The sequence below is a fragment of the Condylura cristata genome, unplaced genomic scaffold (assembly GCF_000260355.1).
Source record: "Condylura cristata isolate star-nosed mole 26May11 unplaced genomic scaffold, ConCri1.0 scaffold00004, whole genome shotgun sequence".
Classification (NCBI taxonomy): Eukaryota; Metazoa; Chordata; class Mammalia; order Eulipotyphla; family Talpidae; genus Condylura; species Condylura cristata.
The window spans coordinates 10604495-10627845 of record NW_004567105.1 but is presented as its reverse complement, the minus strand read 5'-3'; the positions used below and the strand labels follow the sequence as shown (position 1 = coordinate 10627845).

The 23351-nt window shown below is 45.1% G+C and overlaps 1 protein-coding gene across 1 annotated transcript in view; it reads right to left on the bottom strand.

Moving 5' to 3' along the window:
• The window catches only part of PAH (phenylalanine hydroxylase), a 54941-nt gene that overhangs the window by 6635 nt on the left and 24955 nt on the right, over nt 1–23351 (bottom strand). Inside the window, exons 4-8 of the mRNA XM_004675745.1 lie at nt 18083–18171; nt 10681–10748; nt 3423–3619; nt 1305–1440; nt 209–278 (exon numbers count right to left, since the gene is read on the bottom strand). Coding sequence (XP_004675802.1) covers nt 209–278; nt 1305–1440; nt 3423–3619; nt 10681–10748; nt 18083–18171 — 560 coding nt within the window. The remainder of the gene's footprint in view (nt 1–208; nt 279–1304; nt 1441–3422; nt 3620–10680; nt 10749–18082; nt 18172–23351) is intronic.

Genomic DNA, 23351 nt, shown 5'->3' with positions numbered 1-23351 from the left:
TGGGGAGGTGAGAAGAAAGAAGGTCATGAAATGTTTGCTCTGGCTGCTGTGGGAGAGCTAGCTTGCTGGGACCACACATCTCAGGTGTGCTATAGCAGGGTTTCATACTTATAGAGGGCACACGCATTCCCTCTGCAAGGGTTTAATGAATTTGAGCAGCCAAGGTCACAATTCTGTCACTAGAAGGCTAAAGAGATCCGTTCCTTACCTGGGAAAACTGGGCAAAGCTGCGGTCTGAAAACAAAGGCACATGTCCCAACAGCTCATGGCAGATGTCACTGGAAGACAGAAACTTCGAGTTTGGATGGGAAGAAGGCCATCGATCAGACTGGCTTTTCTTCTCATCTTTCAGATTTCTACTGCAGGAGGAACTCATTCAGGCTTATAACCTCATTCCCAAGAACAGAGGGTGCACGCAGTTTGAGGTCACTGAGGCAAGGTACAACAGAAAAGGAAGAAAGGGAAGGAGAAGCAAAGGGACAGGCAGACAGGAAAGGGCAGCAGGGGCCTTGGGTATCTGCTCAGTGGGGTGTGGACCAGTAGAGCAAATATTTTCCTGGGCATCACCCCATATACCAGAGTGAGCTAGGAGTTGTGAAACATCCTAATCTAAGTCTTCCTGATATTAACATTCCCGGGAAGATAGACGATGATCAGTTGTTCCCCATGGGAGCTAAAAACAAATTTTAAAATGTTACTATTCCTCTCCTGGAGCAGAAGTCAGTCATAAAAGAAAACCTATTTACATCTAAAATTTTATGTGCCAGGTCCATTGGGAATAGAACTTTTCTGATTTATAGTAATGAATTTATGAGCAGGGAAAACCCATTTTGGGCATTGTACTGACTCTTTGGTATCAGTTGCATAAGTTCTGTCTGACTGAGAGGATGGCTAAGTGCAAAAAAAAAGTAAGAAGCATTTGTATTACCAGCCAAAATATAATGCAGACAAAGAAAAACCAGATTGATCAAGGTGTGCATTTGAGGGCGCTGAGATAGCTTGCTACCACGTATTCCTGTTCCCATTTGGAATATCAATCCTTTCATAACTTGAATATGACTTCGCATTCCTTAGTCAGGGGAGATCTGAGCCTTTGTTTTACAAACTGCCCATGTCTCCAATCAGCGGGGTCTATCCGGACAGAGAAACTATCCAGGGGAAATGAGTTTCTCTTTTAGTGCCGTTACCATCAAACGTGCAGGCAGTGAGCTCTGTGGCTTAGGCTGCCATGAACCTTGTTTCTGAGGCAGGGAAAGGTGACATTCACTGTGTCTAGCAACTGGGAGCAGGAAGATGATACTCACGGTTCAGGTGTATACATGGGCTTGGACCCATGTCTGATGTACTGGGTGCAGTGGAAGACTCGGAAGGCCAGGCCACCCAAGAAGTCCCGAGAGGAAAGAAGACCAGCCACGGGTCGGAGGCGGAAACCAGTGCAAGCTGGAAAAGAAAAAGACATAACTCAAAATCCATCACAGCAGAGCCAGATATGTCTGAAGACCTAGCGTAGGGAAGCAGAGCACACACAGAAGAGAGGCATGAAGACTGCCTGCAAACACACTTGGTTTCCAGTCTTGGCCTCAATACTTTCTAGTTGGGAAACTGGGGTCATGTAATTTCCCTTCTGTGAGCCTCAGTTTCCTCATCGGCAAAAATGTGGATTGGTATTTCTCAGGGTTGTTTCAAGACTCAAACTATCTAATAAATATAAAGTTCGCAGCACAGAGTCCAGCATGTTGAAAACATCCCCATGCACTCAGCTTCCTCACTGCACTTGAGGGTGGAGCACTCATCCAGACCTCCCATGATTCCAGAGTACAGAAGGACCTTTCATTCCACTCCCTCAAAAGAGACAAGCACAAAAGGGGCACTTCTAGCTTTTACAGTGAACTTCAAGCAGTTGCTCCATAAGAAGCAGTGATACCCCTCCCTGGTCATTTGAGAAGAGGAAAAGATTATTCTAATGTTCAACCCCTCCTGTCCTTTCCTTCTTGATTGTCTCTATCCACAGAGGTGCATCGTTGGCTTGCTCCTGGCCATGTGATTGGGAGGCGGGCTTGCCTCAACTGGGAGAACAGTTAGCAAGGCCATTTGGACTGCACATCTGTGCCACATCCTCTAAGTAGGTTCTATCAGCAGCAAAGGTGGCATTTTAATCATATCTTTTCTGGTTCCTAGAACTCTCAATTTGTTTCAAACTTGGAAGGCGAATAATAATGACAATGACCATAATGATGATACATAAGTAACACTATAAGTTAACGGGCATTAGACACTGTCCCCAGCAATTTATTTATGTTCACTTGTCCTCATAATAACCCTACAAGGTAGATACTCTCAGCACCCCTCCTCACAGTTGGGGAAGCTGAGCCACAAAGGGGTCAAAGTGCTTTTCCAAGGTCACAGCTATAGGAGGTGGTCTGGTTTCAGAGTCTGTTCTCTTACTCATGACTCTTACAAATGCCCAAGTGCTGTCTTATTCTTATTAATGGGAACATGGACACTTATCTACAGAATGTCTTTAGGATGACTCTGTCCCTCTGCCTGGGTTCTCACTCTCCTCTTTACCTGAGAAGTCAAGACTTTTTCAATGGAGGGGCTCCAAAAGACCATTTAGTCTACCCCAATCTGTCCCAGCTACCATTTCTCTGTCTAGCTTTCCTGGCTCCATGCCCAGTCAGTACTGGGCAAGGACCACCCCATTTCTGCACAGCCCAGAGATATAATCTCCTTTCTACAAAGCTGTGGTTTGTCTCTTTGCTTCCCTTCATTCTTGCTGGCATAAGTGTTCACTATGTGTTAGTAGATTGTTTATTTTAGTTAACACCTCCTGGCAGCAAGTAAAATGCCTTTCGTGGAAATGACATGCAAAGGCCAGTCTTCCCATCATGCATTTCCCCAGTGAGCTGCTCAGATTCTAATTCAGCCCAATTCACTGAGCATCTCCTGTGTGTAGCTCCGGGTTGTGTGTTTTCACAGGCAGAATCTTCTTGCATTCTCACAATTTCCCTTTGAGAAAGGCTGCCCCAATCTCCCTTGGATCAGTGGCTGAAGTAGGTTCACCCAGTGAGAGTGAGTCAGAACAAGAATCACACTGGGTGCGCATGCAGAATTAGGGACCGTGCACACTTCCTACCCAAGTCACCCTGAGCCACCTTAAAACACGCCAGCACAACCTGCTGAGCACCCTGGGCATTGGGTAAAAAGTTACTGTGCAGGGACATACATAAGGCCAGACTCACACCTGATGCCTTTTCTTGGGTGGGCGTGGACTGATGATGGAAACTAAATGCGGCAGACACTGCAGTGCAATTTCATTTTCTTGGGGAGACTCAGCCTACAGGCATTGCCACAAACACTCACACTCGCCCGGACTTATGTTAGCATATCCAGATATAAACTTGACCCTGATGTGGACTTACACTGCAGAAACTGGGAAACCTCTTCCAGCTGGGGAATATTGTCCTCGCGGAAGCCACAGTACTTTTCCAGAAGCGGGAAGATGTGATTATGTTCATAGCAAGCGTGGGTCTTGTACAAGGACTTCAGGGTCCTGAACACTGTGCCCCAAGTCTTCTTCTCTTCTTCCGTGTACTCCACTCGTGGGATGGGCTGCCCACTAGAACACAGGTGGGGGGGTGAAGGAGGAGGGTGAGTAGATGAGCTGGGTCCAGAGGCTGCCACCATGCAGACTGTGGCGGGTTCATAAATTACTTAAAAGAGGAACAGTCTACTACTTGATAGTAGAATCAAGTAGGTTCTACTTGATTCTAGATAGCAGAGTCCCTGGTTCTACTTGATTCTAGATAGTAGAACTCCTGGTTTGGTAAAGCAACACAAGCTCTTACCTTGCCACCTGCATGGAGGATTTGCTCACACTTTGGAAAACCATTTGGCCTGTCTGCTCTTTTATTTACTCAGTGTTGAAACTCACCTTCAGGGGCCAGAAGATAAAATCAATGTGCTGAGACTACTTAAGAAGACACTCATTTTTTAAGCCAAGCATCTGGGTTCAGTTAAAGTAACCTGTGGTATGATGTCCACTAGAGAATTGCATCTGGGGGTAAAGGTGGATTTGCTGTGCAGCCTGAGTCTGAAACCCCTGATGTGGTGAGCATGTGCTTGCTGGATTGCATATCCCTGCCCCTGGGAATGAAAAAGGTATTTAAGTGCACATCCAGTATAAGATGTGCTTCCCCAGCATCTCTGCTATAACATAAGAGAATTACATGGAAGTTTTGAAAGTGTGTATATTAAAGGAAGTAAGTCAGAAGGAGAAAGACAAATACCAGAGGGTGTCCTTACATGTGGAGTACAGAGACACAAGGCAGGTGAGACAAAATAACAAACCATTGACATTTGACTACAAAACTGAGATAACCAGAAGGGGAGGGATCCAATGGAGCATGGCAGAGGGTGATTGGGGTTTTGGTTGTGAAAAGATATGTTTGTAGAGGGTTGAACCCCTGAAAAAACACAATGATGTAAACCAGAATTACCTCAATAAACAGTAGGGGAAAAATTAATTAAAAAGAAAGAAATCAGGCCCTCCCTGGTGGCACAATGGGTTAGGATGCATGCAGCACTGTAAGCTCGCCACAGCCGCTTCAGTGTGAGTTCGATCCCCGATCTACTATCTAGAATCAAGTAGAACCAGGGACTCTGCTATCTAGAATCAAGTAGAATCTACTTGATTCTACTATCAAGTAGTAGACTGTTCCTCTTTTAAGTAATTTATGAACCCGCCACAGTCTGCATGGTGGCAGCCTCTGGATCCCTAAAGGTGACCCACATGGCACGGCAGACCTCTCCTGACCCGCCCGCTGCTCCCCTCAGAAGTGTACTTCGTCCATCTGTCCGTTCGTTCTGCTCCCCACTCTGTCTCTGGTGAATCCTCTCACTGCCCCTGCACCTCTGGCTTGTACCTCAGTTCTGTATGAATAAATAAATAATCTTTAAAAAATAAGTAGAAAAAAAAATAAATGTTGGCTCCTGCCCATGAACCCCAAATCTGTGGGGAAGGGAGAGCCAGACATCTAGAATCCAGTATTCTTCCAGATAATACACTACAGCTTGAGAGTTATTAGTTCAAAATGTCCTTTTGAAAGCCACCTAAAAATGAGCTGTGTTCCGAACAGTGAAAACAAATGAAAACCAAACAAAACTGGACTTCAAAGACGGAACTGTTTCTGGGCCGCAGGCCTGTTTCCTAACAGGCACACAGTGTCTGGGACAAGGCGGAACTGTTTACCTTGGAATTAGGGATCATCACTCAAACTCCAAACCTGCCCTTTCAGACTTGTGGCTCATCCAAGGACATGAAAGCCAAGTTGCTGTTATGTTCCACAGAGAGGCAGATGGGGATTAAGAGGGAAAGATTTTTTGCTTAGGAGTTGAAACAAGACAAGCTTAAAAGGTCCCGCAATGACCAGTAAAGATGGTGAAAAGAATGTCAGAGGAGCTCTTGACCTGAGGACACGCTGATATTTCAGGACTAAGTGCTGATGGAGAAACAGAACAGGCGATGGAAAGAGGTGAGTTTGAAATTTGGCTCTGCTATTTCCTAGGTGAATGACCTCAGACAATTTAACAAACCTCATCCTGTTACACAGACTATGATAAGTAGCTCTTTAGAGAGTGTGGAGGAGAATTAAGTGAAATATTACATATAAAATACCTAACATGGGTGTTGATAATAACACCATTGAGGAACTGCTAATTATCATTATAACTAATTCTTAAGTTGAAAGAATCTGTGGTCTCTGCAAAAATTTTTCTTTTTTTAAAGATTTATGTATTTATGCATACAGAACTGGGGTACAGTTCAGAGGTGCAGGGGGTGAGAGGATTCACCAGAGACAGAGCGGGGAGCAGAACAGGCAGATGGACAAAGTACACTGCTGAGGGCAGCTGCGGGCAGGTCAGGAGAGGTCCACCGCTCCATGTGGGTCACCTCCGGGGTGGAGGATTGAACTCGCATTGAAGCTGCCGTGGCAAGCTTTGCAGTGCTGTGTTCCAACCCACTGTACCACCTGGGAGGGCCCTCTGCAAAAATTTTCAAGAGATAGTAGCATCCTGACATGTCCACTGGTTAACATTAGTTGTTCCAGGAACTCACATCCTTTCTCTGTTCTTTCATTAAAAGCAGCCTCCTCTGTGAGGTTCCAGCAGGAGACTTCATCCTTCAGAGTGGCTATGTGACCAGACTTGGCCAATCAGAACACCTATTTGCCTTGGCCACAGTGACAGGTGAGAGACTGGTCCATGACCTAATCAGAACCAGTAAGATTCAAGGAGAAAGTCTGAAACTGTCATTGGGGTAGAATGTTAGCCTGGTGGTCCTCGGGTCCACTTGAAAGGGAGAAGAGACCAATGCCTCAGAGCAAGGTCAACAAAGAGACAGCAAAGTAGGAAGGAGAGGCTCCACCGATCCTAAACTAGCTCCCTCGGACATTTCTTTATAGCGCCAATAAAGCCCCCCTTTTTGTTTGCATTAACTTGTAGCTGAAAGAAGCAAATTCTTATAACCCATGTGGCCTCTTCTTAGGTAAAAACTTCAAAATCCAATGCCATGTCCAGAAACAGAATCAAGACTAATTTCCACATGCCTGAGCTTCTGATTCAGCTTCTGTAGTCTCACAAGTACTCGTCCCTGGAGCTCCAGGCAGGGATAGCTCTAAGCAACTGCCACTGACCTAGACCTGGACAACCTGGTCTGTCGTCCAGACCCTTACTTGGCCGGGAACAGTGAGGAGAGTCTGAATTCCAGCTCTGTAGCTTCCTAGAGTGTGAGACCTGGGGCATATAGATCTTCAAAACAGAGACAATCAAACCTATATTGTCATGTTACACTGGCGATCCATAACCACTATGTGAAAAGCTTTCTGGATGTCGTATTTCAGGAGTCATTTTGCACACAGACCTGAGGTTTTATGAGATCGCAGTCTTTGAAGAAATTGTCAGTTCATTTTATTAGGCCATGATCTCATTAAGTAAAATAAACTCTTTTCAGAAGACAGTTTGGCTAGAAATATAGATTTCTAGTTAAGTCAATTAGGACACCTCTTCAAAAACAATGTCTTAAGTAGACTGATTTCTGAATCACTCCACCAGCCGAATGGGCCAGTTAAGATATCCCAGCAGGCCCTCCCTAGTGGCACAGTGGGTTAAAGCGCTGCACTGAGAAGCTAAAGCCACTTCCGCATGAGTTCGATCCCTGCCTGCCCCGGAGGTGACCACATGGCGAGGCAGACCTCTCCTGACCTGCCCACTGCCCCCCTCAGCAATGTACTTAGTCGATCTGCCTGTTCTGCTCCCCACTCTGTCTCTGGTGAAGCCTCTCGCCACCCCTGAGCCTCTGACTTGTATAGTTCTGTATACACAAATAAATAAATCTTTAAAAAAAAAAAAGATACCCCAGCACCTAGAAGTACAGGCTTCCTACCCCACGCTCGACTTCTGACCACGACATGTTATTTGGTGGCCCAAAACAATTTTATTTTGCCTGTGCTTGTTCAAACTGACGTTTTGAGCCTTTTGGTCACTTGTCTATTGGAGGAACATCAAAGCGCTAGCTGGAGACGCCCAGAGCAGAGCGTGTTGACCTAGTCCTAGCAATGTTTCACTGCTTCCTCACTGCCTGCAGTACCTCAGCTCTGCCCCCAAATATACACTTCTCAAAATCAATGAAAAGCCCCATAGCTAACAAAACCCACCCTCTCATTGGTTGCCACCTTTCTCTTTGGCTGGCAAACTCTTAATTCTATCTTCAATTCCTTGTCTCAACATCACTTGCTACTAGCCTGTCCCTTCAGTCTACCTTCAAACTCCTCATGAAATTGCTTCTTTACACGTGTTTTGACACTGGTAACACCTATCACTTGGTTACTTTTCTTGCCATATATTTTTCCTAATATTGCCCCCGACAACATGGACTCTTAGTCTTGCTCTGAGGGTAAGTTCTGGGGTACACACTTCTGTAGATGACACGAGTTGAGTCCCACATGTAACACTTACTGGGAAGGCACTAAAGATCGGGATGTGAGAAGTGTTAGTATGGAATGTGGTGGAAGGCAAGGAAGAGGCTTAGCTTGGGGTCCTAAAAGTGGTCACAATTTCTAAAGGAAGATGAAGAGGCCAGAGAGTTCTGAAAGACTCAGAAAGGGAGGAGGGGAACCAGCAGATGGTACAATGTCTCCGTTGTCACTATTTGCCATAGTTGTTCCATAAGATCACCGCAAACCCTGACGTCAGCAAACCCTGAGCTTCTCCTTGGAGACACACAGGGCTAGGTTCTGTGAACTTTTCTGATCACATTTATAGCAAATGATAACACCCAACCTTGTGCTATGTATGCTTCTGTTGAAAGCTCACGTATCTAATATATACAATTAAATCGTTAACACTGAACTCACAGCACTGTGACTCCTGCCCAAATGATGCTTACGTAACACACACACACTTTCTCCTTCAAGGACATTCCAGCCTCAAGCCATCAGAACACTAGACAGTACTTCACCAAGACGCTGTAGGAGAAGGGAGGTGCACCATTTTTAAAAGCAAAACTACCAATATAAAGCACACCTATTTGACAACGGTGGCTCTGATCTAAATTGACCTCTAAAAGAACAATTGGTTATGATCTAAGAAGACAGAGTCACCTTGTTTAACCTCAGCTGGGAACTTGTACATCAGGAGACTAAATATTTCCCCTACTCTCTCCATAAATGGGGATGATTATGAAAGCTCCACAAATATTGATTTTTGAGATTTCAGTAAGTTTAAGCAAGTGATCTTGGAATCATGAGAATCAATTGTACCAGATATCAAGGTACAATTTCAAAGGAGGAAGGGATGGTAAACAGCATCATCTGACAAGAGATGAACTAAAATAAGGTCTAAAACAGAATTTGAATGTGAGAATAAGTTCAACCCACATAACTTTGGGCGCATCACTTAATCATCTAGTATTCATCGATAAGAGGTGGGAAACTGACTTGAACTTCTCTCATGATCTCCTGAGACCAGCTATCGGCAGATGGATTTTAATAACCAATTAACCTCTCTACTTAACATCCAGGATCATGAGACATTTGGTGAATTCCACACTCCTTCATTGGGTTGATGTTTTTTTATGGAAAGGGGGTTGAAAAGGATTAGTTTCTCCCCTCAAGTCCCAAAAACCAAGTGAGTGAACATATCCCCTACGCTGCCTGTGGATTATATGGGAAAGGGTCCCAAGACACTCATAGAAATTGTTCAGAAGTATTTTGGACACAACAAATCCCCCTCTTTAAAAGTCCTAGAAGTCTAATTGCAGAAGGGAAGCTACTAGAGGGGGCTGGTACGGGGGAAGAGGCAAGAGGAAAGGAGCCCAATGAACGATGGTGGAGGATTATGGTGCTCTGGTGTGGATGTGGTATGTCATATATTATTGAAGAGATGTGTATCTATGCCACTGGCTCATATAGGTTGTTGTACACTAATGTTATTGCAAAAAAAAAAAAAAAGAACTTAGAAAAAACTAAGTTTAAAACTGGAAGATGCTAGTTATATAAGCACAAGTTACTTAGCCATTTTGAGCTTTAGTTTTCCCATCTGAGTAATGTGGTTATTATTGATACTAAGTAAAATAATGTAAACAAAGCATTTAGCAAAGTCCCAGACATCACAAGGAGATAATGAACATGGTCTATTATTATTCATTATTTGAAAGAGTCTCATCTGCAGTTGATCTGTGGTGTCCACCTGACCTTCTGCTGGGGCAAAAGTGGACAGAGACAAGAGAAGGGTCACCTTGGTCTATGATTTCTGCTTGCCCAATGTCAAGATTCAGATTTGCTAGACTACGGTCAGCACAGTTCTGGATTCTTCCACCAACAATCATGAAGAGAATGGAATTTCTCCCTTCCATTTGGAAGGTGATGTTGGTGCTGTAGACAGAGTCCTGTCACCTCCTTCACATTCTACCCAAGTTATTCAAGTGATATTATCTCTGCGTTCTGGTCAACATTTAAGTTTCTTTCTTATGCACATCTTTTTCAAGCTCATTCTGGAATGGACCTCAGTTCCCCATGGGAGCATTTCTCTAGTTCCTGAGGGCTTAAAATAGCAAAATAATTCTCTCCCTAAATGATATATTTGCTATTTGCATTTTCCTTTGGCCAAGATAGAGTAGAGGAGGAGTATAAAAATCCCTGGCAAAATAAACTCGTGCTAAAATTGCCCTTCGCAGCTGGGTCAGATCAGATAAAAGTAGAACACGAAACTTGGCTCGTCTGAAACCTCAAAGGATTCATTATTTCGGCAAAGCAGCCAACTCCATCTTGAATGTAAATGATTGTCTTTTTCCTTCTTCCTCATTTAATGTGGAGAATACCAGAGGCTGTTTTATTCAGGATGGAGGCCTTTTATAATTACTTCAGACATCACTGCATAATTACACAACAAAGCTTGGGAGAGAGCTGGGCCCTGCGCAGTGGGTAAATTTGTTTTGTCTGGCGGCGATTTTTTTTAACACGTGTTATTAAAGGGAGGGTTCAAACAGACGCAGGCACACACACACACACACACACACACACAACAGGAGTCTCTATGCTGCTATTTTCTAACCTTGGGCAAGAGAGAGGTAGGCCAGGAATGTGGTCTTCTTTCTTACCCCAATAAGTAAAGCAGACTTACTGTCGGTAGTTGTAGGCAATGTCAGCAAACTGCTTCCGTCTGGCACGGTAGACAGGATCTGTAAATCCCTAGGAAAAGGAAAGAAGACACTCGATTTCTCAAGGCTCTCTAGGGAAGGCCTGGCATATCTATGCAAGTGTGAATGGGGGCTTTTGAGTCCTTATTGAATCTCTGCTTCCCCTCATTATACCCTAAAAATAAAGTTTCTGTTAAGCTAAGGGCAAGCTATCCCACCAGACAGTATGGGTAACACGTTATTAGCTACCTTTTCAATTCAATGTGTCACCCTGCCACTGGATTCCAAAGTACATACTGTATACAGACTTTCTCTAACACTACTAACTCATAAGCTTTCTAAATCATTTTTTAAATTTAATTTGTTTATTTTTTACATCGTTCTTCATTTTGTGCATTGTTTCATCTCAATTGTAATCCGCATAGACTTCCCACCACCAATTCACCCATGTGCCATCATCATAGTTCCATGCACTCTCCGCACCCCACCCCAGTTTTGATCCTATTCTCCTCTCCAACCCCATAAAATGTCTCTGGTTTCTAGTTCTTCATTGTTTTTCATTTTTACTTTATTACAATTGCTTTGTTTTTGTTTTTGTTTTTCCTGGTCCTTTACATTCCTGCTATGAGTGAAACCATCCAGTATTTTTCTTTTTCTGGCTTATTTCACTAAGCATGATCCCTTCCAGCTCCATCCATGTTGCTGCAAAAGGCATGAGTTTATCTTTTTTGATTGCTGAGTAATATTCCATTGTGTGTATGTACTACATCTTCTTGATCCAGCCATCTACTTTTGGGCATTTGGGTAGATTCCACATCCTCCCTATTGTAATAGAGCACCAATAAACATGGGGACATAGGTGTCCTTTTAAGTCATTTAAACTTGCTAAATGATAAATTTACACCCAAAGTGTCTAGCATAGCCCCCTAAATTCTTGATAGACAAAAGAGGTAGATAGATGCTTACTGCCACTTCAGTTTTAAAAAACAGCACTATTGAGTGCCTACTATGAGATAGTCAGTGTGTAAAAGTCAGTTACATGTCTCACAACAAACTTGTAAGGTCACTAGTACCCTTTTTTCCAGATAAGACAGTGACTGGGAAAAGTGGTATGAAGCAAAGGTGAAACCTGGATTTGAAAAACCGTTCCATGCTTATTTCAAAAACCTTTCAATAACTGTCAACCTTTACAACTTGGCAGGGACTCAACTGAAAAATATTTTTTAGTATATAAAAATGATGATAATAGGTTCATTGAGAATGATTTATATTCATCCTTTCTCCACAATCCATAAGCAACACATTCCTAGAAAAAGAGACCACTGAGTGCTTGGGGGCATATCAGGAGTCAGAGATGATTTCAACTGATTAAGAGGTTGTTTTTCCATATGCTTTCTTCTTGTTTTATGGTTTCAAATAACTCCTTGATCCACTTGTAGATTAAACTCCTCAACCCATTTCCAGTTACTTTTTGTGAAGGATGTAAGGCAGGGGTTCAATTTCATTCTTTTGAATGTGAATGTCCAATTTTTTCACCACCATTTATAGAAGAAGCTGTTGTTTCTTCATTAAATCTTCCCGACTCACTAGGCAAACATTGGATAACTGTATATGCATGGATTTATTTCTGGTCTCTGATTCTGTTCCATTTGTTACATGTCAGTTTTCATGTCAACACCATATTGCTTTGATTACTGTAGTTTTGTAATATAGTTTGAAGTCAGGAATGGGACTTTGTTCTTTGTCATTGGTCTAGTTTTTGGCTCTGACACCAAAAGCAAAAAGCCAAAATAAACAAGTGGGACTACATCAAATAAAAAAGTTTCAGCACAGCAAAATAAGCAATCAACACAATGAAAAGGTAATCTATGGAATGGTAGAAAATATTTGTCAATGACATATCTGACTTGGGGTTAATATTCAAAATATACAAAAAGCTCATACAACTCAAAAGTCAAAAGCCAAACAATCTGATTTAAAAATGGACATATGACCAGAATAGGCAATTTTTAAGAAAAGACATACAATGATTAAAGGTAAGCATACTAATCATCAGGGAGCAGCAATTCAAATCCACAAATAAATAGAAAATATCACCCTGTCTCTGTTAGAATCACTATTAGCAGACAGACAAGCGATAAGTGTAGGCAAGAATGTGAAGAAAGTGAACTCTTTTGCACTGTTGTTGGGAACATAATTTGGTAGAACCACTATAGAAGAGTATAGAGATTCCTAAAACATCAAAAAATACAACTTCCATTTGAACCAGCAATTTCATTTGTAGGTATATATCTAAAGATGAAATTACTATATTGAAGAGATACATGTACCCTCATGTAAGTTGCAGCATTATTCATAATAACCATGGGCACAACTTAAGGTGTTCACTGATGGGTGAACATTGGAATACATGATAGAATATTATGGCCATAAAAAGAAATAAAATCTTCTGACCCCAGTGAAATAAGAAACACAAATACAGAATATATAGAATACAGAATATATTCTCTATAGAACATAGAATATATATCACTTAATATAGAATCATAAAAGCCAAACTCATAGAAATAAAGTGGAAATGTGGCTGCCAGGCTGAAGCAGGGACTGAGGTAGAAAAGGGGATATGGTCAAAGGGGACAAACTTCCAGTTATACTACAAATAAGTTCTAGGAATCTAATGCACAGTGTCATGACTGTAGTTAACAATACTTTATTAGACACTTGAGAGATGCTGAGAGAATAATTCTTACATGTTCTCACTATACACAGACCCAAAACATGCTAATTTATGAGGCTAAGAATGTGCTAACCTTAATATGATAATCATTTTGAACACATAACATGTATCAAATCTTCATGCTGTATACTGATGCTTAAACAATATTAGATGTCAACTATCTGTCAGTAAGATTGGCATTTCATACAGCAAAAAAGCTATTTTAAAAAAATCATTGTAATCTACATTTTAGTAAGACTGGTGCCATTTCCCAGTAAGCCAAACCATCCACCATCTTAGCTTACACCATCCCCCATCCCACCACCCCTCCAAACAAGATGCTAATGAATCATTTAATGTGTCATAGAGTAGAATAATGAAAGTTTACAAGGATAAATGCTTCAGGATATTCAGACGTTGTTCTTTCAGATATTGTTTGATTTGTGAATTTATTGTGGGTTTTTTTCTAAATTGAAATTGGATATTCAATTCTAACATTGTTTAAGCCTTAAGGAAAGGACAGAGAAAAGAGCGAATGTACTAGTTTGTTTCCATGACATGGTTTTTACAAAGTATAATCTATTGTTTTCCCTAGGCCACTGGGTGGTTTTGAATCATTAAAGAAAGCTTAGAGTTCTGAAAATTTGAAATTGCATTTCGCAGGGATGAACATCAGTTGCTTTGGGATGATGCAGTAAGAAAATTGGATGGTGTCATTTGATTTCCAAGTAACACCGTTTCAGGAAGCTGCCTGCTGACTTAAGTGAGCATATTTCTATACTGAGGGTTCAAAATATAAATTTTAATATATAAATATAAATTCAATATATAAATTTTGCATGTGCTAATCATGAAGGCTCAATTATTATTGTCATCCTCACCCACTGGTCTTGTTTAACAGCCAGGAGTAAAAGGCTTTCTTCCCTCCCTCATTTAGATTTTTGCACTTGAAAGGCATCTTGGAGACTATTTCTATGCTTTGATATAGAAAGTATATCAAAGAAGGTCCAAGGACCTCACATATAATATTAGCACTTTCATTGGGGTTTCTGGTCCTACCAAGACTGGTCAATGGAGGTTTGAGATTGGTGGCAGAGAATCAGGGAGATAAGAGAATACTCTTAACCAGTGGGCTTGACTTCATTGAGCTGCCTCACAAGGAAATTGCATCACAGTTTTCTCTTCCCCACTTGGCTCTCTCTTTTACCTTTAATGTACTTTGGGTAATTTAAAGAGTTTTGCCATAGTGAAAGAGAAAAGCTTACTCCAAAATCACCTACTCCATCAGTATCCTCTATGTCGGAGGCAATGTCTAAATCTATAAATGAAATGATGAAAGAAATATGCCAAAGTCTAACAGAAGTTATGAAAATGAAAACCTTGTATACTATTTAGGTTTTTGAAAATTTCTACGGTGACTCTGGATTTCTTTTATAATTAGAAAAGAAAATAATATGAAAAACTCAAATCACTGTGAGGAAGTGGCAGAAGAGTCACACGTCAGCTACATCAACACACACACACACACACACACACACAGAGTCTGTGACACAGATTTCTCATATGGGAAGGCTCCTAGCTATGTCCTTTCCAGCTCAGTCTCTAAGTTCACTTCCAGTCTGTACGGAGCTCTACTAACCGTGTGCCTCAGACTTTTGCTTTCTTGATTGCCAGTGCAGAAGAGCAATGACCTACAGATCTGGTCTCCCGGGAGTTGGTCTTGCATCCTTTAGGCTGCCAGGTGATCACGGGACCCCTCCAGCAGCTTGGGGGCCACAAGCTGAATGAAGCTACAGTTGGTGATGACTAATCACCCTGTCTCAATTTAGACTAATAGCAGCAATTTCAGTAGCACTGCATGTAATTTATTTATAATCGCCCTGTCTCAATTAAGCTAATAGCAGCAATTTTGGTTGCACGGCATGTAACCAAGTATGTTTTGACAGGAAAATATATTGTTGGTGAAAGAGTGGTGGAGGAGAGGGAGGAGAGAGTAGAGGGAGGAGAGGAGGGAAGGGGAGAGAAGGTAAGGTAGTGGAGACACTCTACAGGACACTCTACTGGCAGCCTACATGGGATGACTTTTTTCATCTCAGAATTTTCATTACTTGGGGTGTTGAGAGGTGTGATTTTGTTTTGTGGGGGAGTAGAGGGATGGTAAGTGTACAGAATATTCTAGACTGAAATATTTACCATTTTTTGATGTCATGACTTGGTTGAAACTCAGAAATGCCACTTTTGGATGACAAGGAACAGGGGTTTGAAGGTTGGACAAAGTGGGTTAAAATACCAGCACACTGGTTCACCCAGAGCATGGTTTAAGGCTGGTCAGCTCACCTCTCAGAGCCTGAGTTTCTTCATCGGGAAAATGAGATGTTAATGGTGATCGCCTCACAGTGCTGTGGGCATGAGATTGGGCCATTAAGGCACAGCATCAAGTAGAATCCTAAGTACAAAACACTTCCAAAATTATGCTTGTGCAAAGTGGCAGGAAATAAAAGTTGAGAAGAACATTAAGGGAGTAGCCCCCGGCCACACTGTGAGTAGTAGCAAGGACGCAGGAGCAGTCTCAATGCCCCTCAACAGGTGGTTGGATCAAGGTGACCATGCACCTGAGTGCTATTCAGTCAAAGGAAGAAGAAACCCAGCCATGTTCAGCAAAATTAGAAGCACTTGTATATAGAAACCAAGTCAGAATGACAAGTAAAACACCTATATGTGTATACACACACACACACACACACACACACACACATCAGACTATTTGATACAGTAAACTATTAAAGAGAACTAGTGACTTTAATACACACCATGAGGGCTTCGAGGGAAGAGGAAAAAGAAAGGGGTGGGGGAGGGGAAAATTTTAAACAGACTCAACCAAGTTGACAGTTGGATCCAGCCCCAACACAAGAGGGGTGATGGGGGGCTGGGGTGTGGGAACAAGTGGGTGCTGCCAAGAAGAGCACCAGCTGCTCCTTGCATGGGGCCTGGGCTGTGGGGAATCACTCTGGAGGTCTACTCTGTCCTTGGCCCTTGGTCTCCCGGGCTCTGAAGAGAAGCCACAAGAAAGGAACAGAGAGAGCCTGGCGTCCTGGTCAGGGGGACCATGTACCTGATAAATCGTATTTTATGGTAAAATTCATGAGAGGCCAGGGAGCCAACAATGTGGACTGGATCTGTGAAGAAGAATAAATTCCAGGGACTTTTAAGACCAGACCTGATCACCGCTGAGGAACACGTAGATGAAGGGAGAGAAACAGCCACCGTGACTCTGCTCCAAATGAGGAGGGAATGTGACCAAAGGAAAGTCAAGGTGGAGGTGGGACAGTGAAGGAAAACACCCGTGGGCCAAGCTTGGGGACTGGGTCATGGGCACCAGGCAGCTCTGCTGAGAAACCTTAACTCTGGGAGTGCAGGGCCTCCAGGACCCACAGCTACGAGCCCAGCGCCTAGCAGAGGGCATGCACAGCTTCTTTCTCCTCAGACTCATGGGAGCGGGTGCAGGCAGGCTGCAGGCAGGAAAAAAGGGCATGGGGATCACAACCCCCCAAATTATGCTTCTTGCTGGAGAGGGTGTTTAAGTAACATCTACTTAGAGCTTTATGTGCAATTTCTATTCCCCGACTGAGTCATTGCACAAGAGCCAAGGAAGCTGTGGGGATGTCACCTGCCAATGCACCAGTAAGAATATGCTCAATGGGCCCTCCCTGGTGGCGCAGCGGGTTGAGGCACAGCACTGAGAAGATAAAGCCATTTCCGCATGAGTTTGATTCCCGCCTGCCCCGGAGGTGACCACATGGCGAGGCAGACCTCTCCTGACCCGCCCGCTGCTCCCCTCAGCAGTGTACTTCATAGATCTGCCTGTTCTGCTCCCCACTGTCTCTGGTGAAGCCTCTTACCATCCCTCTGCCTCTGGCCTGTACCTCAGTTCTGTATGTACAAATAAATAAATCTTTAAAAAAAAAAAAAGAATATGCTCAATGATGCAATGATGATGACAGTGGCGTGCAGGAAGCCACACGCTCGCCGTGGGGACCACACGTGGTGGCACTGTGTGCAGTATACATGTGGGCACAAATGCGCACACACACATACTCTGTACATGTGTGTGAGTGTGTGCATGCATACATGCTGTGGCAATAAAGAACACACACACTGCATAGAGATAGCTAACACAGTCACCACTCAGTCCCCAGAATATTCCTGATACTTTCGGTAGCAAAGACTCGCATATACTGTTCCCTCAGCCTAGATGCTCCAATTGCTTTGCATCTTCTACCCAATGTTTTAGATGCAGCTATTGTTGCCCCCCTCTTTTCCCATCCCCTCCCTCCTCCCCCCAGCGGCATGGATAGTGTTGTCTGCTGTTGCCCCAGTACTGCCTGTAAACCTCAGCAATTGTACCAAGTCAGAAATAAAGATGATTTGCATGTATGTGTGTGTGTGTGTGTGTGTGTACAAACCTACGTCATCTAACAGATATAAATAATGGTTTCTGGGGGATGATTCAGATGTGCTGAGCACGAGCCGTGGCCACGTGACGATGTGCTAATGTATATGCAGGCAGTCGATAAAACACCTGTCGTGCAAGCCCACGAAGACTCTGAAGGGGAGGAAAGGGCAGGGAGGGGAGGACTGGAAGAAGCCCCTCCAGAGCCCCCTGGACTCACAGGGTGGTCAGCATCCAGCTCCGCTCCGTAGCTGAGGATCTGATTGGCAAATCTGTCCAGTTCCTGGATGGTTCTCGGGAACCAGGGCACTACAAGACAGAAAGAGCAAAGACCTTAGGAGAAGGTGGGCAGGACATTCGAATGGCCGCTCCAAGGTCAGAAGCACAGGATGACCCCCGGTTCACTAGGTGAGTGACGGTGGCAAGTGGGGTCGCAGGTAATCCCCAAATTATTATCATTCAAAAGTGAAACCTTATTTGTCCTAGAAATTATTTGCTTGTTTATATGTGTACTTCAGCTTGATGGAGGTCTCAGTGGCAAATCAATGGTGAGATAGGGAAGCATACATCGTGGTGGTTTGAGATAGGTACACCGAAGGAAACCCCCAGCAGTCATTAGACTCATCTCACATATTTATTTTAATGGGGGAGAGGGGACATTTAAGTTTTATGCCTCAGAAAATTTTAAGTATTCAATACAGTGTTAATAGCTAGATCATCACATTTTACATGAGCCTTTAGACCTTATTCACCTGAGTTGCCCATCTGTTACCGCTTATCAACCTCTCCCTAAGCCCCCAGCCCCAGCCTCTGGCAGCTACTTATCTACTCTCTGTATCTATGAATTTGATTTTTAAAAAATAAAGATTTTTCGGGCCCTCCCTGGTGGCGCAGCGGGCTAAAGCACGGCACAAAGAAGCTTAAGCCACTTCAGCATGAGTTCGATCCCCGCCTGCCCCGGAGGTGACCACATGGCCCGGCAGACCTCTCCTGACCTGCCCGCTGCTCCCCTCAGCAGTGTACTTCGTTGATCTGCCTGTTCTGCTCCCCACTCTGTCTCTGGTGAATCCTCTCACCCTCCGCATCTCTGGCCTGTACCCCAGTTCTGTACGAATAAATAAATAAATCTTTAAATAAATAAATAAATAAAGATTTTTCTATGCAAACGGTACAATGGAATATTTGTGTTTGTCCACCTTATCACTTTGGAAATTAATTTTATATAACTCAGTCCAAACAGATTCTCCTCCCTGGAGATTTCCTCTGACCGGCTCAATGTCGGGCTTCACAAGGTAAACTAGAGTGGCTTTTGATGTTTTGGGTTTTTTGTATTGTTTTTTGTTTTTTTAAAGATTTATTTATTTGTGTATACAGAACTGGGATACAAGTCAGAGGCTCAGGGGTGGCGAGAGGCTTCACCAGAGACAGAGTGGGGAGCACAACAGGCAGATCCTCGAAGTACACTGCTGAGGGGAGCAGCGGGCGGGTCAGGAGAGGTCTGCCGCGCCATGTGGTCACCTCCGGGGCAGGCGGGAATCGAACTCATGCTGAAGTGGCTTTAGCTTCTCAGTGCTGCGCTTTAACCCGCTGCGCCACCAGGGAGGGCCTGTTTTGGGTTTTTTACCAGCAGAATATTACATGAGACCCCAGAAAAACTAGGTAAAACCAGAGCTGTTCATTGTCATCAAGGCGACTTCATCTCAGGACTCCATCTTTCTGCCCCGCGTCTCCCCTCAAAGTCCCCAGGAACCCCCACAAAACTTTTGACCTTAAAGCCAGTTTGAAAGCCGCTGGTGATACGGGGTGAGTGGGCTCAGACCACTGGGGTGAAGGCGGGCGAGTCTTGGGGAGGATGAGGCTTCAGGGTACAGCAGTTGGCCTAAACGGGACAACAGCTGTGGTGGGCTGCCCCGGGGCACACACTAGGACATCCTCCGGACCCAGGAGCACAGATCCAGGCGCAGAGAAAGAAGGGGGAGTCAGGGTGGAGATGGGAGGAAGGTGTGGATGGTGATGCTGGTGTGTAGCGAGCGCGCATGAGTGTCAGCTCCAGGGTGGTTTGGTTTTTGAAATACCCCACAAATAGGGAAGGTATAAGGCTCCTGCTGCACCGAGAGCCTGCGGCTCAACAGGCCAGTGGCCACTTTAAGATCACGCGGGGGGCCTCCTGTGCCACCCCCTTGTGACCCCTGTGTGATCTTAAAGTGGCCACTGGCCTGTTGAGCCTCAGGCTCTCGGTGCAGCAGGAGCCCTGAACCTTAAAGCGCAGCACTATGGAGCTGTCTGCAGCCGCTTCAGCACAAGTTCCATCCCTAGGCAAGTTGCTGACTCACGGGGTGCAGCAGACCACTCCAGTCTCGCCTGCTCCCCTCAGCGGCATATTTCAGTCAATCTGCCTGTTCTGCTCCTCACTCTGTCTCTGCTGAATCCTCTTAGCCCCTGCATTTCTGCATCCTACACTACAGTTCTTGTATGCATATGTAAATAAATGTTTAAAATATGTCCTTTATTCTGAGAGCAGCTGTGAGGCCTATTTGAGAATGTGGCCTGAGGGCGCAGCCCAGTCTCTGGAGGTGAAGGCAGCTTCCTTCTCCCGGAATTATTTTAGTTCTGGGAGGCAGAAAGGATCGCGCGCGCCATCTAGTGGCCACATTGGGGAACTGCCACCCGTGAGCTCAGGCTCCTCAACGAAAAATCAGGGACATTCCACCCACACAAGATGCTTCTCTGTAGCTTTCATAAAGGCCACTGGCAGCCTTGTTTCCACACTTCTGAGATGCTAGCTCTCTTCATTCTATGTTAATAAGAGCATATGGCATACAAGGAAATTGAGGACAAAGAGGTTCAGCAGCAAACCCACATACATGCCACTAGGAAATAGCAGAGCCAGGATTCAGACTCAGCCCGGCTGCCTCCGTGGTGGTGGGCACTGACCAGCCCCATCCACCACTGTGGCACGGGGTGGGGCACACTGGGTGGGAGGGATGGCTCCAAGCCCAGCTCGCTGACTGGGTCTTGAAGTCTTCCCCCCTAGAGGTTCGGTTCCCTGCAGCCCAGCCCAAGCTCACATAACAAGGGCAGACGCTTTCCTGGTAACCCCAGCTGAGGCTGGCATGGTACCTGCTGTGTGCCAGGCGCTATCCTTGCACTATACAAAGCCTGGTCCTCACTCCCCAACGTCCCTGAGCTGTGTTGTTTATCCCTGCCCACTTCACAGAGGAAGCTGAGATAGGGTCAGCGGCCTCACTCCATTCCCCTGGTGCAAACCTGGTTCTCCTCCTTGTCACCTGAACTTCCCTCTGGGGTCCTCTCCCTTTGAGCCCAGGGCTTTGCCTTGCACAATGGCTCTCTACTGCCAGGCTGGGAAGGGCTTGTGAAAGGACACCCCACTGTACTTAGCCAGAGCTCAGGGGTCCCAGAGACACCCCTTCAGCCCACTGCCTGCCCAGACTGCACATCTCCTTTCTGGCTGGGGGTTGCCCATCCTCCCAGCGCTGCTCTCTGACTTGGGTCAAGGAGGCTCCACAGGTATGTGGTGGGTGCCCGCTATTACCATGTACAGGGCCCTGAGACATGAGCACATGGAATCTTCACCCCGTTGGCGCTCACATTCTAGCGGGGCCCCAGGAAATAAACAGTCAATACATGAACCACATGCTAGAAAGTTCCTGAAGAAGGAAACAGTGCCAGGAAGTGGAGAGTGATGAGGATTGTATTTCAGCTCCAGACCCCAAAGTGGCCCTGCGAGGGTCAGGGCCCATCCAGAGACCAGAAACTGGTGCCCTGTTTGCTTCAGGGCGTCAGTCTAGCAATGGACACGGGCCTGGACCACTGAGCCAGGCCGCCTGCACTGAAATCCCGCCTCTGTGCTTATTCTCTGTGGCACCCATGGCAAATTAGTGATTGTCTTTGACCCTTAGTCTTCCTACCTGTAAAATGGGGATAATAATATAATCGACTACTTCATAGGGAAACTATGAGGTTAATTGGACTCACAGGTAATGTACCAAGAACAGTACCAAAACAATACAATTTTGAGCTGTATTGTTCAGCTACAAGCCCAGGGTATTATTATGACTTTTTTGCTCTGCCCTTAGCATTGCACATGAGCAGAGAAGTCTCCCAGCAAGGCTAGAAAAACCTGCCACTTATTTTGATGTGAGGAAGCATTTTATCTCCCAGAGCCTTAGTGTTTTATCTGCAGAGTAGGGCAAGCTGTCTGTTTTATTGCACACACGAAATGCTGAAACCAACATGAGACATCTGAGCACAGTGATGGGTCCATATAAGTGTTTACTGGCATTAACCGTTCAATGCCAGAGATGAGATTTTAATGACAATGGCACCAAAAGAAGAGAAGGGAGGGGAGGAAGATGAAAGGAGAGAGACTGAGCCAGTCCTGACTCAAACACGTCGAGTCTTGGGCCTCAGTGTCCCCTATAAATCGTGCAGTCAGATTTACTTGTTGCTGCAACCCCTTTGGGGTTCCCATTCTGTGACATGTGCAATGCCTGGGAAGGGCTGAGCCTGGCCTGAAGATACCTGAAAACACACTTCCAAGTTCTGGAATGAAAAGCCACATGCTTCTAGCTGATTGAGCAACCAGAACAATGACAAGAGGCCCCAGGTGAAGCTGATTGAGCGCCCAGAACAATGATGAGAGACCCCCAGTGAAGCTGATTGAGCGCCCAGAACAATGAGAGACCCCAGGTGAAGCCAATTGAGCACCCAGAACAATGATGAGAGGCCCCCAGTGAAGCCAACTGAGCACCCAGAACAGTGACGAGAGGCCCCCAGTGAAGCTCAGCTTCAGGTAGTTTCTGAACAGGGCCAAGACAGGACCTTGCAACTTTTCAGAGGGGAACAGCAACCCCCAAGCCCTACATCCCAGGAAAGTGTAGAATCAGGACACCATGGCCCCTGCCTGCAGCGGCGGGGCAGTGTCTGCAGAACAGAATGTTTTCCAAACCTAATTTCTACATCCAGACCAAGGGTGTGAATGCCTAGGGTGAGGACATTTGCAGGTGCATGTTGTCCTCCAAACTGTGCCTCCGCTCATCTTGTCTCAAAAAGGCTACTGGAGGGTGTGCTCCAGCGAAAGCAAGGGGTAGAAGAAGAAAGAGAACCTGATGCTGTTTCTCAGCCCACGTGAGTGACCAGCACTGCCACGTGCTGTCAGTCTTGCTGATGTTAGGACGGATGGCTTGTGCAAGAGGAAACGCGGCCCTGTGTGTGGTGGGGCATCAGGGCAGAGAGAGGGGAGCACTAGGTGATGCTAAAATAGGAAGAAAAACGGGCACTCCGTGGTGGTACAGTGGGCTAGGACGCAGCACCGCGAAGCGAGCCCCAGCTGCTTCAGGTGGGCTCTATCCCCGGCCAGGGAGCTGACCCACATGGCTGGCAGACCTCTCCTCTCTCTCCGCTCCCCTCAGCAGTGGACTTTGTCAACCTGCCTGTTCTGCTCCCCACTCTGCCTCTGTGAATCCTCA